This window comes from Nanorana parkeri, unplaced genomic scaffold (genome assembly GCF_000935625.1).
Source record: "Nanorana parkeri isolate BGI_ZX_2015 unplaced genomic scaffold, ASM93562v1 scaffold1115, whole genome shotgun sequence".
NCBI classification, from domain to species: Eukaryota; Metazoa; Chordata; class Amphibia; order Anura; family Dicroglossidae; genus Nanorana; species Nanorana parkeri.
In genome coordinates, this window is record NW_017307383.1 from 430570 (window position 1) to 445465 (window position 14896).

A 14896-nucleotide genomic window follows, 5' to 3' on the forward strand; every position below is an offset into this window, starting at 1 on the left:
TTGTGCCTCAAATGTTGCATATTAACGCGAACGTCAGAGGGAGGACAATTTTAGGGCCATTAATCACTATTGACACGAAACTGATGAGCAGTAAAAGCTTTTAAAGTTGCCTGTGGCCAATTTTGGGTGTGGTATTTTTTTGGCGATTCACTGACGCACTCAATTTTAAATTTTGACACGTTTGGTGTCTATTTACCTGACGTGACCCTGTCCTTTTTTATATTTTACCAAAAATAAGGGTAGGAATTAAAGGAGAACTATGAGGTGAGTGCTTTTCACTCACATCATAGTTCTAGCCGACCTGTGACAATGAGACTGTCACAGGTCGGCTCAGTAGATCGGGAGGTGAGCAAACACATACCCGGTTCACTCACCTCTCAAAACACTGACCCCATAGTTCTATGTTTTTTTAACATAATGTAGGGAAAACTTTTTTTTTATCTCCGAAATTTATGGTACTTTTTTCATTTGTTTAGTAAAACATGAAAAATCCCCAGTGGGGATTAAATACCACCAAAAGAAAGCTCTATCTGTCCCAAAAATTTTGTTTTAGTACAGCATTGTTTGACGGAATAAAGTACAGCATTGTTTGTCAGTCAGTAGCGCACCGCTGAATCCTGAAAAATGTACTGGCCAGGAAGGGGGTGAGACACCCTAAAAATGTTCAAGCTGTAACAATCATGTTACCCTCATGTTAAATGTGGCTTGAAGCACAGCTATAAATGTGAAAGTCTATACTCTGGCAGAGTTTTAGACTTTTGCTTAGACTTCTTTTTTAGGTTTTTAACTTCAATTCCTTTCTATTATGTTGTGCTTTTGCTATAGGGTAGAAGAAGTAGAATTAAGCTACTGGTTTACTATGGCTTGTTGCGCTTTGCTCATTTGCCATACGATAAGTGATCAGTGTGAAGCATTTATTTCTAAATATTCAGGGACATAATCATTATTGTGAAGTTGTTCCTGGGCTTATAATTAGAAGGCACAAGCGTATTAAAGGTATAGACCAGTCAAAGTTTTTTTTTTTTGTTTTTTTTTTTTATACATGCAAATGGTGAACAGCCAACCTGCACAGGGCTTCTGCTTTATGAATTCTAAAACGAACATTTTATTAGTATTCTGGTAGCATTGCCTTGGTCAGGCTTTTCATAAAGAGGCATTTTTTTTTAAATTGTATTTTTAACTGTGCCATCAACCGCTTCTGACTGATATTCTCACACGTTGGCAATTAAATTTGAGAAACTCTCACTGTATGTGCTCCCATTCATACAGCATACCTGCAAAATAACGGATTGGCTGCAATCACTCTTTGGTTGATGATTTCCCATCATGTACCTTTGGAAAAAGTCAATCTAATGATAGACCTCACAATTTTAGGGCCATTAATCACTATTGACACGAAACTGATGAGCAGTAAAAGCTTTTAAAGTTGCCTGTGGCCAATTTTGGGTGTGGTATTTTTTTGGCGATTCACTGACGCACTCAATTTTAAATTTTGACACGTTTGGTGTCTATTTACCTGACGTGACCCTGTCCTTTTTTATATTTTACCAAAAATAAGGGTAGGAATTAAAGGAGAACTATGAGGTGAGTGCTTTTCACTCACATCATAGTTCTAGCCGACCTGTGACAATGAGACTGTCACAGGTCGGCTCAGTAGATCGGGAGGTGAGCAAACACATACCCGGTTCACTCACCTCTCGATCCTGTCACGGCTCTCTGCCGTGACAGGGGAGGGGGCTGGATTCCCCTCTCCCCGCTCCGATCTGCCAGCGCTGACTGGCGGAACGGACGGTGAGGGGGCGGGTACAGCTGGCTCTGCCTCTAGATAGGCAGAGCCAGCTGTCACTCACGCAGCTGGGCGGATCCCGTCATCTAAGTCGTGATCCGCTCCGGCTGCGGCGTCTCAGTATACCGCGAGCTGTAGGTCGCGGTATACTGAGCTTAGGGTAATGGGAGGACGCTAGTTTGTGTCCTCCCGTTACCCTAAGGAGACCTATGGGGAAAAACACTGACCCCATAGTTCTATGTTTTTTTAACATAATGTAGGGAAAACTTTTTTTTTATCTCCGAAATTTATGGTACTTTTTTCATTTGTTTAGTAAAACATGAAAAATCCCCAGTGGGGATTAAATACCACCAAAAGAAAGCTCTATCTGTCCCAAAAATTTTGTTTTAGTACAGCATTGTTTGACGGAATAAAGTACAGCATTGTTTGTCAGTCAGTAGCGCACCGCTGAATCCTGAAAAATGTACTGGCCAGGAAGGGGGTGAGACACCCTAAAAATGTTCAAGCTGTAACAATCATGTTACCCTCATGTTAAATGTGGCTTGAAGCACAGCTATAAATGTGAAAGTCTATACTCTGGCAGAGTTTTAGACTTTTGCTTAGACTTCTTTTTTAGGTTTTTAACTTCAATTCCTTTCTATTATGTTGTGCTTTTGCTATAGGGTAGAAGAAGTAGAATTAAGCTACTGGTTTACTATGGCTTGTTGCGCTTTGCTCATTTGCCATACGATAAGTGATCAGTGTGAAGCATTTATTTCTAAATATTCAGGGACATAATCATTATTGTGAAGTTGTTCCTGGGCTTATAATTAGAAGGCACAAGCGTATTAAAGGTATAGACCAGTCAAAGTTTTTTTTTTTTGTTTTTTTTTTTTATACATGCAAATGGTGAACAGCCAACCTGCACAGGGCTTCTGCTTTATGAATTCTAAAACGAACATTTTATTAGTATTCTGGTAGCATTGCCTTGGTCAGGCTTTTCATAAAGAGGCATTTTTTTTTAAATTGTATTTTTAACTGTGCCATCAACCGCTTCTGACTGATATTCTCACACGTTGGCAATTAAATTTGAGAAACTCTCACTGTATGTGCTCCCATTCATACAGCATACCTGCAAAATAACGGATTGGCTGCAATCACTCTTTGGTTGATGATTTCCCATCATGTACCTTTGGAAAAAGTCAATCTAATGATAGACCTCTGTGTGAGGGAATAGGGCTGGCCATGGATCCAAATTTTGCTCTGTGTACCCAGCTTTAGTCAGATAAACCAGCATGTTTTAGGTTTTTTCATTTTTGAACCGCTTCCAACAATATTCTTAGCTGCATTTCATTTTCTTGTGAAAGAAGTGAAGTCTAAAGCAATCTTAAACAAAAGTACCATCAAGAAATTGTGTCTGATTGATGAAAATTGCAATGCTGGTTAAAAACTCCATCCACGTTTAAAAGAAAAACTAACCTTAAAAACATTACCATCTTCAGTTTTTTCCTACTAGATATAAAGCATCAGTCTTATCTTATGCACTCTATGCCTTTTTGGAGTAATATTTTTCCCCTTACGTTTGCTATTGCTTCCTGCAGCGTTCATGCTCATGGTATTTCACGTTAGTCCAAGTGTGAAATGTTTATCAACCCTTGAAAGATCATAGTGCGTGTCAGGCTTATCTCAGTGATTCAGAGGAATGGCAAATGGTTTGGAGCTGCCAGGCTTTATAAAGCATGGAGACACGTTTTATATATTTTAACAGCTCAGCTCAGAGCCCATTGCTGTTGATGGTTAATGATATTGGTTGCATTTAAAATGTAGCGAGAAGTGTGGACTTTTTTTGTTGTTCCCACTTTCTTTTGTTCCCATGCATGTTTTTGTGTCTAGTGCTTTTTTTTTTTTACAGACTTGCAGCATATTTCATAGTATACAAGTTGCGATGGCAGAACCTGTTTTCATGGCCACAATAAAGAATCATGGGCAAAAGTAAAACAAATCTTATGTGCATACATACACACCCACAGCAGCGACCAGAAAAGCTTGTTTTTTGTTTAGTTTGTAATTAATTAAACGGGAGCATGAGAGCAGCCTTATAGGCTCCAAAAACAACTCATCTTGATACTTTACCTTAACAATTGTTGTATGGTAACTGCAGTTTTACAATGCTATAGAAAAAAAAATTGAAATGGTAACCGAAACCCCCAGTGCAAATCAGGGCTGCTTTGCACTGCTTTTGTAGTATCCTATGCATTGCTGTTGTCAACAGCGATGCCAGTTATCTCCAGCTCTGAGCAGGTCATTGGATCTTCCATTCCCTGTGCCTGAACACTGCTGTAGAGGATCCCTGGCACATGTGGAGGACATCACTGCCAGGTGCCAGTCAGCACAAAGCAGAATTTAGTCTGCATCTGATGTTGCTTACCATTTTATTCATAGGGTTTGGGGGTTGGAGTACTTCAAAACTACAAATACCCTTACATTTTTAAATTATGTACATTTTGATTTAGTTATTACACATACTATAATGTCACTCCGGTACTAATTGAGGTTGGATTTGTTTTCTCTTTTTTTTATGCAGTATCACAGGCAAGGCCTCCACCCAATCAAAAGAAAGGTAAGATATATGTATATTCTATATATAATTTGGTGTGTGTTTTTTTTTCTTCTTCTGTAGGGGTGCAGAAAAGCAGCCCATAGTGTCAAATGCAGTTAGTGCTTAATGGTTGCCCTTGGTTTTATCTCGGACATGTAGAAGAATTGTGTGCTTTTTGTCAGTGTTTGTTTGGGAAGGCATGGCTTCCACCATTTTTTAAAAAAAAACTGAAAAATAGTGTTTGTCTTGAGATATAGTTTGCATTTTAGCTTCCCTGTTAGCTTCAGGACTGAGGCTGATTTTTAGTAATGGATTAAATTTAGAAATCTAATCTGTTCAGCTACCAGAAACTCTGAAAGTTTCTCTGTTTTTTAGAATTTTTTTCTTAGTTTCAACTTTTTTCTTGCCTTGCATAGTAAAGACTTAACTTTATCGACTTCAATTCCAGGTTCACGTACGCCTATAATAATTATACCAGCTGCTACAACTTCCCTGATAACCATGCTGAATTCTAAAGATCTCCTTCAGGATCTTAAGTGAGTAGTTTATCCTTGGTACATGTACTGCTAACTGATATAATAATGATATAGAAGCCCAGTGCCAAGTTATTCGGACCTGTCAAAACATTTTAAGACATCCTGATGGTATCAAAGCTTGCTCAGCCATTCTCATTCCCCACCCCTTCATTTTGGCCAGTTATGCATCCTATCATAGTGGTTTATGGGCCAATAGGCAGCAGGCAAGTGTTTGGCACTACCAGGTAATGTTGGAGCTTTGCTTGATCAGGACAGCCCAGCATGCAAGGTATTAAAAGCTATTTGTACATATGAAATATCTGCTCTGCAAATGGAAAAAAAAAAGCTCCCGACAGGAATTGTGGCAGTTACTTTAACATTGTTTTGTCGTGTGTTTACTGCCTCATGGCAAGAATCGGCAGCTGGACTCCAGCAGTGGACAGGTTAGTTGGAGCCTGTTCACTGTTGAAGTGCTCTAAAAAGTAGACACATCACATACTTGCTTTCAAAATGTTTCCGTTGGTGAACCTACAGGAGCATACACAAGAATTTGCACGTCAAAGGAGCACAGGGGCAAAGTATCTTTTACAGGAATAGATCTACAGACTGTTTCAATAATGCCTTGCTTATTAGGACATCTACTGCATGTGGAACTAAACGTTTTAATAGTAAATACACCATATTTCTGTGTTAGTGTTTGTAGTTTACTAAACCAAATGTTCCTACATAATGTCATTTAAATAGTTAATGAGATTACATTTTCTAAAAGATAATGTAGGATTAAGTAGTCTGCCAATATTTGTTAACCTCAGTTCTCGAATTATCCTGACAAGTCTTGTTAAGTTTCGTACATCACAGGACATAAGTAATTCTGTCCCACTTCCAGCCTGCTTCAGTTTTTTGCTAATGTCCCTAGGGGATGGACATCTTTGTTTTCTGAGAGAAGCACATCCTTTCTGTTTTGCACCTACCTGCTTACAAATCTTATAGCTAATTTTCTTAAACTGCTCACAGCCAGTGTGGCACCTAATGGTAGCTATCCGGGTGGGTTTTCCCATTGGCAGACCATGCCCTGACCCTGCTTGGAGGAACAAATGGGGCTGGCCTATAATGTGCTCAGTCACGAAACCCTGTGTTTGGCGCCTTCCTTGGCAGTTTGTGCAATGAGTGTGGCTAGCGGGTAAGCCTCAGCCATCTCCCGCAGGTGCCCAAGCGGTATGCCTCTGGTGAGACGTGAAGGTTGTTTTTTAAGGTGTTAAATTTGGCGCCATAATTTTTTTCCATAATACCTAGGGGCTGGAAACCATGCCTACACAGCCTCCTCACCAGGTACTGTACTGCACATGTGCCTGCTATTTTTTCATTTCTGGTGTGCCCTTTCTTGCGTGACCCACTCTTCGGCTGCTACAATTCTGCATGCACAAGGAAAAAGCCTCACTGCCACATACTGCACATCACTCTTGTTCAAGCCTGGGTCACCCTTTGCTGCCAACAGTGTCTGGGCACGGGGCACCCTTCTCACCTCTGGCTGTGAGTTTTGTGGGGGTATGCACATGGCAGATTATAGGCATGGGGCAACTGTGGTTGGGCAAATGCACACAGTCTGATTGCCGCTCAGGCGAGGCCACCTTTTATTTCTGTTAGTCCCATGCTGTGCTCCCTATCCCCTTCACTGTTAGCATCAGGGTCTCCTCTGCTCCCTCTGGGTCACCCTTCTCGGATTTGGTTTGTAGAGAGAAATTCACTGCCATTATGAAGAATTTTATGGGGAAGATAGCTGATCTCTTTGATATGGCCTGTGTTCACACTTTTTGAACGAAAGGAAGATGAGAATATTTTCTCTAAGCTAAAGGACACAATTTCTGTCCCTGTGGACACGATCCACACTTTACAGTACAACAGTATACAGTGCAAATAACCAAGAGGATCATTTCAAAAGAACTTGAAAACTAGCCAAGCATTCCAAGCAACAATAAGTGATAATGCTATTAGCAGTTGAAAATTACTTTATACAGAGGTCGTGGTGGAGTTATACCAATGGACCCACGGATACTATTTGCAATCAAATTTAGCTATAGCTCCGTCCCTATAGGATAAGATTATGTTGTATTGATGGTCTAATTTAACAATTTGAGAATGTTTTGCTTATACAGGGGGCTAAAGTATTCTTCCAATGTCTGACTCTAGTTTAATTTAGCTGCTAGCAATATATGAATTACCAGGTTCACGTACGCCTATAATAATTATACCAGCTGCTACAACTTCCCTGATAACCATGCTGAATTCTAAAGATCTCCTTCAGGATCTTAAGTGAGTCGTTATTCATTTTAGATGGTACAGGTACTGCTAACTGATATAATGATATAGAAGAGCCCCGGCTCTGCCCCAGTGCCAAGTTATGTGGATCTCTCCAAAAATGTTAAGTCATCCTGATGGTATCAAAGCTTTCTCAGCCATTCTCAATCCCCACCCCTACATTTTGACCAGTTAGGCATCCCATCATAGTAGTTTATGGGCCAATAGGCAGCAATATATGAAGTACCAAGCTGCGGATGGAAACAGGGAGTAGATCTATTCTAATAGAAAGAATGGCTAAAAAATGGGTTGGGTTCTATGAAGATCCCAGTTATATCTGAGATTCTTTTAAAAATTTCCCTCCAGAAGCTTCTAAAACGACAATCCCATGAGATGTGGTATAAGCTGCCCATTTGCCCACAACCCCTCAACCCCATGAGATGACGAGGGAGCATGAAGCCGACTTCCTGGCCAATCACAATGCCGGGCGCTGCATCATTACACAGCACCTGGATTCCTGATTGGCCAGCTTCCTGACCAATCAAGAGGCCGGGCAGTGCGTCATTACACGTTGCCCAGCTTCTTGATTGGCCGGGAAGTCGGCTCCATGCGCTCTCATCACAAGTGACGAGAGCATGGAGTCGCTTCCCGGCCAATCGGGAACCCAGGACGTGTAATGATGCACTGCCCAGCTTCCTGATGCAGGAAGTATCTGGCTAGGCATCGGAGCATTTGGGCAAGTATGAGTACTCGCCCAAATACTCGGTATCGGCACCGATATCGATACTAGTATCAGTATCTGTGCATCCCTAATGCTAACCTAGCCGACCAAGACAGATATGATCTCTCCATGGATCACCTGAAAAAGGTTGGTAGTCCTTTAATTTTAAGGAACAGCGGGATTGAGTTACAATCAGGGATGCACCGATATCGGTGCCGATACCGAGTATTTGGTCGAGTACTCGCCCAAATGCTCCGATGCCTAGCATGAGTACTGCTCGGCGAGTACCAAAAAAAAAATTATCGGTACTCGGTACCAAAATACCGGTATTGGTGCATCCCTAGTTACAATGATGCCTGAATAAGAAATCCTCATATCTTTCCAAGTGTAAGGGAAGGAGGTCTGTAATGTGGATCTGATCCGTGGGTCCAGGCCTAGGTCAAGAATATAGGATTTAGATTAACTTTTATAATACCAAATTTGACTGAGCTAAGTAGCGCACAAACGGCAGCCAAGGATTTTTCAGGGTCAGTGAGCATCAGCAGCAATAAGACTAATGGAGTGAGTACTACGATTTAACTTAAAGCTGGCCATACACCTTACAATTATCTGCAGATTTTCTGTGGTCAGATGGAAAAGCTGCAACAGATTCCTTCATCTACACTTAACTGTGTGGATGGAGTAATCTCCACCTGGGCCAATCTGTTGCACTTTTTCCATCTGACCACAGAAAATCTGCAGATAATTGTAAGGTGTATGGGCACCTTAACACCCGTGACATCTGACGGCCACTGCAAGAGGTTAAATAAGCATGTTAAAGATTAAGGGGGAGAGAGAGGACTACACCCCTGTCTTGTGCTATTTGTAACATTTTGTTTCTTTGAGTTCATCACAGACCACTACCCTCCTGGTTTTCTGTGATACTGCTTGCTACAAAACAGAGGCAGGGTGGGAGTGGGGTGGCTAATGCAGTTCTGTCCTGAAGCTTTGATTTCACAATCTTCACCTGAAGGTAGCTGCATAACCCATCCATCCCAGAATTGACTCCCAGTGTCCTGTAATGTACAATTAAACTTAAAGTAAAAAAGGATAACTGAAATATATTTTACTGGTAGAACAAGCATGTTTCACTCAGTGGGAAAAGCACATGGCAGACACAAGTGCAGGAGGTTCCTGTCACTGTTCTGCAAAATGTTACTGAAACATATATAATATAAAGAACTAAAGTTTTTTTTGTTTTTTCCTTTTTTTTTTAAATGCAGACACAGAGTGCAAGTTAAATATAGTGCATGCATGCAGTCTTGCAAAACTGTGCCTTGTGACTTTTCCAGAAGGTCTCCTAGCTGTTCTGCCGCCACACTACAGGATCTGGAATTCTTTATAACCTATTGGCTACAGCTTTGGTCATGGTTTTGCACACCACCATCCTCTTAGGTGCATAATGACATACATTTTTTTAGGGATACACAGATACTAGTATCAGTGCCAATACCGAGTATTTTTGCGAAAATCCTCCCAAATTCTCCGATCCCTAGTCTGATACCCAAACTTCCAGTATCGGGAAGCCGGGCTGGCTTCCTTAATGGGACTTCCGGTATTGGTTGTCGGCATCGCCGAGTACCGAAAAAAAAATATTGGTACTTGATCCCGAAACACCGGAATCGGTGGATCCCCACTATTTTTGCATAAGGGGGCAAAGACCATCGCTGCACAAAACAATGTGACCCCTCCAGCTCTTACCTCTGTTCTCCCTTCTCATTTGATACAGCTGCATTTTTAAAAATTCTTAAGTGACTGACAGAGCAGAAAGTGGCAGGATTATGAATGAATAGAGCCTCCCTATTGTATGCCAAATTTGTGGCAAACAATAATAGTTTTGACAGAGAACCCCCTGTAAAGAAATTAATTCACCTCCCTCTAATGGTAGTCTTATCACCTACCGGTAATGCAAAGAAACAGACTAGTCAAGAGGACATATATAAAGTAAAAAGCACTCTGACGAAGGGGGCGTGCCCCGGAAACGCGTTAACGTCACTAGCATACAGGAATCGTCCAGTGGATGCACACTGCCTGTCAGCTTATATTTCATCTCATGTTTGCGAGTACGTTTTTTTTGTTTTTTGTTTATCTGCTGTTCACTGAAATAAAATTGACCTGCACCAGGAAAGGCGCCCCCTTGTGTTTACTTTAAAGAGGACATATATAGATAATGCAAAAGGCAAGGCAGATTTGCAAGTATCCATGAATGCACAATTTTTAGCTTGAAATTTCAGTGCTTGTATTCAAATATATAACCTATAGTTCTGCTTTAAATGCTTTTCATCATGTTTAGCGGTATCGGGCGTTCCTAATTTTAAATATTGTTTTTGTTGTAGAATGCTCTTTCTGAAAATGTTAACAGTTTCACTGGGTGGTCTTGCATGAGGGTCATTCAGTCAGTGGTGTGCATGAACCATTAGGAAGGAACTTAATGTCACTGCAGCAAGAAAGGTAGATCCCATCCTATCCTATCCTATCCAGGGCAGATCTCTATATCCCTGCCTTAGATGCACTAGGGGCTCAGTGGGATCAGTACCCCCTAATCTTTTTCCTTCTTGGAAACTTCTTCCTTGACTGCTTCCCAGGATCAAAATGGAGGGCATTCCAGTGATCCTTATTGCTCCTAACTGGCCCAGGCAGATGTAATATACCGAGCTTGTGCGATTCTTGGTAGACACTCTATTGGGTCTGCCAGATCGTCAAGATCTTCTATGCATGTCTATAATTTCGTTTTCCTTGTAGCCATCACCACTGTATGGCGAGTGTCTGAACTGATGGCTCCATCCTGCAAGAAACCCTTTCTGGTTTTGCAGAGGGGCAAGGTGTATTTAAGGGCCAGGTCTTTTCTTCCCTAAGGTAGTTTCTGCTTTTTACCTCAACCAGGACATTCTCCCATTCATCTGTCTGGCTTCAGTTTCCTCCATACGAGAGTCTCTCAGTCACTGCTACTTTCAGAAATGCAGATTCCCTTTTGGTCATCCCGGATGCACTGGCTTCTTTTCTATCAATGCTAGGTGCCTCAGACAGCCCATCCTTTAAGCTTTTGGTTGATGCCAGCTTTGAGTTCAAATTTCTTCTGGCAGCTCTTTGAGCTTCAGGCAGTCCTCATTTCTGTGTTCTTGTCTGTTAGTGTTTGTTTTGTTTGCTCTGTTGCAGCCCCGCCCCCCTCACACCCACCCCGCTCAGTTGGAATGCTTTAGGACATCCTGAAGGTTAAAGACTTTCTGTGTCCCTCAGTGGATGCCAGAGAAAATAGTGTTTGCCGTCGCCGTAAAATCCTTTTCCTAGAGTCTATTTAGGAACACAGGTCCCACCCCCCTCAGTGTTTGATATTGGCACTGCTCTGCTACAAAACTGAGGAAGGCTAGTAATAGATGGGGGTATCCTATCCTGCACTATTTTTTTCTGTTTGCTGGTGTCTAATCCTCTAGTAGGCGGCAGTATAACCAATAGGCTATAGGCTTCCTGTGTACCTCAATGGACTCCCAAGAACAGGATTTTACAGTGAGTACAAAAATCTCATTACTTTTGTCATGCCCTCTCATTGCTTCCAGCTTTGCCATAAATGGATCAATAAACCCGTTTTTACCTCTTCTTCTTTCTTCCTTTTTTTTTTTTTTTTAATGTTTAATATATTGTACTGAAATTTTTTTCTTTTTTTTTTCTTCAAAATATTTGTTTCCTCAGATGAAAAAAAGAAACAAGGCTGTCAGAGGGAAAATGAGGTACTAATTCAACGGCGAAAGGATCAAATTCAGCCTGGTGGCACAAGTATAAGTGTTACTGTTCCTTATAGAGTCATAGATCAGCCCCTGAAGCTTTTGCCTCAAGACTGGTATGTTCTGCACTTCTGTATTTGTGTTATTTTGTTTTACAAAGTGGTATATTAGTCTGTGATGCTTCTTGCCTCTAGAGCAGTGGTGGCGAACCTATGGCACGCGTGCCAGGGAGGGCACGCGAGGCCCTTTCTGCTGGCACGCGAGCCAGGGAGGGCACGCGAGGCCCTTTCTGCTGGCACGCGAGCCAAGGTTCAGGCACCACAACATTAAGGCAGCCGAGCTGTCTAATGCAGGCGGGCGAGAATCGACGAGCGAGCAAGAGGAGAGGGGGTACGGAGCGGCAGGGGGTGGAGACAGAGGGAGATGGGGGTGGAAATGAGAGGACGTGAAGAGACGGGGACGGAGCGGCATGAGACAGGGGGCGGAGACGGGGGAGATGAGGGGAGGGCAGAGACCGCGATGGAGGAGGCGTCGCCAAGGGGCCAGTCAAGCGGCGAAGCTGAGGCGATTGGGCGCCGAGGCAGCAGTGAAGGCTGGCCTTCCCGTGTAAGGTAGGAGCACTGTGCTGGCAGGGCCCAGCATAGATTATGCACAGCCCACCAAAGAGTCACAGGTAGGCTGTGCAATACCTTTTGGTGGGCTTTGCAGGATCCATGGGGGGCTCTGCAGCCTGCAAAGCCCACCACAGATCCTGCACAGCCCCCCTGAATAAACCCGAGCGCCCAAACTGCAATACTAAACTTAGTTTCAGCGCTGGCACTTTGAGATAAATTGATTTTGCGTCGCAGTTTGGGCACTCGGGTTCAAAAAGGTTCGCCATCACTGCTCTAGAGGGATATGTTCTCCACTTATCTGTTTCTGGCTACAGAAGAAAACATAACAAACATTTTTATTTAAAGTAAACCTGTCACAAAACTGGACAATTCAATCTAAGAATGCAGTGAAAACCTTTTATAATCAGACGTGAGTCAGTGCAAAAATGACCAGTAGATATGGAGTAGGCAATTTGAATTGTATGGAGATCTAATATTCTTGTAATTTTTTTTACTTGGTCTTTTTGCTTCTTGAGACTGCGTATAATGGTACCGGTTGGTTCATGTGAGGATTCATGTGGTTGGCTAGGCTCATCTCATCTAATACAGAAAAAGTTTACATTTGCATATACATTTCAGCTGCCTTTCCCTACACATATATTGATCTTTTTAGATGCTTATGTTTTTTGATCTGCTCAGTTTACATTGCCCAGATTTGTGACAGCCCTGCTTTAAAGTTGTTTGTTCATTTTCTATTATGCTTCTCTTTGGTGCTTTTACTTTATTGTTGCTGAAGATTGAAAGCGTATTTCAACTTTTCCAGCCAAATTGGGATAACTCCTGTTGCCCAGTTTCTCTCTTTTTCGGCCCCGGCATCTATTTGTTTATTGACTTCAGTGTGTCTGTTCGACAGTACAATCTTAAAACACTTTAATATGAAAACATTTAGAATGTGTATAGAAATATCAATGAAAGCAAGTGCATAAGCTGCTGATATGCCTTTCTTTCTCTGGGATGTTACTTTCTGTTTTTTCTTTGTTTATAAAGTTCATATAATTAGTTTTGTCGATAATATATACCTTATTTTTTTAAAGGGATCGTGTGGTAGCTGTGTTTGTTCAGGGCCCTGCTTGGCAGTTCAAAGGGTGGCCATGGTTATTGCCTGATGGATCTCCAGTCGATATCTTTGCAAAAAGTAAGCCGTTGCACTGTTTTAAAGTAATCTGTTTTTGAGTAGCTTCGAAGGTTTATTATGTACCACTGAAAATCATGGGTAGAGAAAAATTCCCACATGAGCATAATGACTAAAATATAGCTTGGTCATGTGGCAATCTGTTTACCCAGATTTTTTTAATATCACTTATCTAGATTTTTAAATTGCCGTATAAAAGTAAATGTGTACAAATATAGCTATAACTCGACAATGGTTACTTCTGATTTTCTCTAGTTAAAGCCTTCCATCTTAAGTATGATGAAGTTCGACTGGACCCCAATGTGCAGAAATGGGATGTTACATTGTTGGAATTGAGCTACCACAAAAGACATCTGGATAGACCTGTTTTCTTGAAATTTTGGGAAACCCTGGACAGGTACTGACTTATTGTTGTACTTATTTTTTGATATATCTGGAGAAAAAAAAAGGGTAGACAAATGATAGTTTCAGTATAATTTAACATTTTCTAAAGTTGTGACTGAATGGTTTACATTGATAACATTCATAGATATTTCATTATGATATGCTCTACTGTCATCCTTTTAAATGGTTATGCTAACTTTTTTTAGATAGGTGCATGTGCCCTATTTTGGTTTTCAAAATTGATATTTTCAAATAATGTAGTGTTTCTAACACTGAACATAAACTAAATTTTTTTTTGTTTTTGTTTTTTTTTTAGATACATGGTGAAGCACAAATCACACCTACGGTTCTGAAATATATATTTCTGCATTTGAAGAGCAAATTAGGGATTTATGGAATACCCTAAGGGTGGAACTGTTGTAAAAATTGCCTTGAACAACCAACCATCTTGGTTCCAAGGACTAACTGCCATAACTTGCAATCACAATAAATAGTGTGATATTTTTTAATTCAAGTTTGCATAATGTCTACAATTCAAATTGTATATTTTGATAGTCATTGATACTTTTGTTTTAAACAGCGTTTTGTTTAGATTTTGTTTATAGAACGCACGGCTCTATGCTACTGGTGCATCCTGTAATGAACTGCCCTTCCTACTCAGAAATCTGTTTTCCATTAAATGTGTAAAACTGCAGTTTAGCATTGAAAAATTGCCAAACTGGGTTAAGAAATTGTGTACAGTAGTGCAAATGGGGATTCAAATATATATATTTTCTGTTTATGTACAAAAAGGAAATATAAATATTACCTTTTTTTCACAAGTTAAGTTTGCTTTCTCTTTCCCACAGATGTCTAAGGTCAGCTGAGGTCAAAATATAAATCAATAAAAAAAAAATAAGCTCCACTGGTCTGTATTGATTCTAGTATGTATTATGTAGCATTTAAATGGCAACTCCAGTCAAAATGCTGAATACATAGCTGACACACATACAGGAATGGTTTTACCATAATAATGCTTTATCACCGCAGATCATTAGAGTAATAACCTTTTTTTTTTTTTTTTTTTTTTTTTTT

General features: G+C 40.9%; 1 protein-coding gene across 1 annotated transcript in view; it reads left to right on the forward strand.

Annotated features, from left to right (window-relative positions):
* The window catches only part of CDC73 (cell division cycle 73), a 95281-nt gene extending 80975 nt beyond the window's left edge, over positions 1–14306 (forward strand). Inside the window, exons 12-17 of the mRNA XM_018567918.1 lie at positions 4350–4385; positions 4813–4900; positions 11608–11769; positions 13341–13441; positions 13694–13835; positions 14139–14306. Coding sequence (XP_018423420.1) covers positions 4350–4385; positions 4813–4900; positions 11608–11769; positions 13341–13441; positions 13694–13835; positions 14139–14175 — 566 coding nt within the window. The 3' untranslated portion in view covers positions 14176–14306. The remainder of the gene's footprint in view (positions 1–4349; positions 4386–4812; positions 4901–11607; positions 11770–13340; positions 13442–13693; positions 13836–14138) is intronic.
* The last annotated feature ends 590 nt before the right edge of the window (positions 14307–14896 follow it).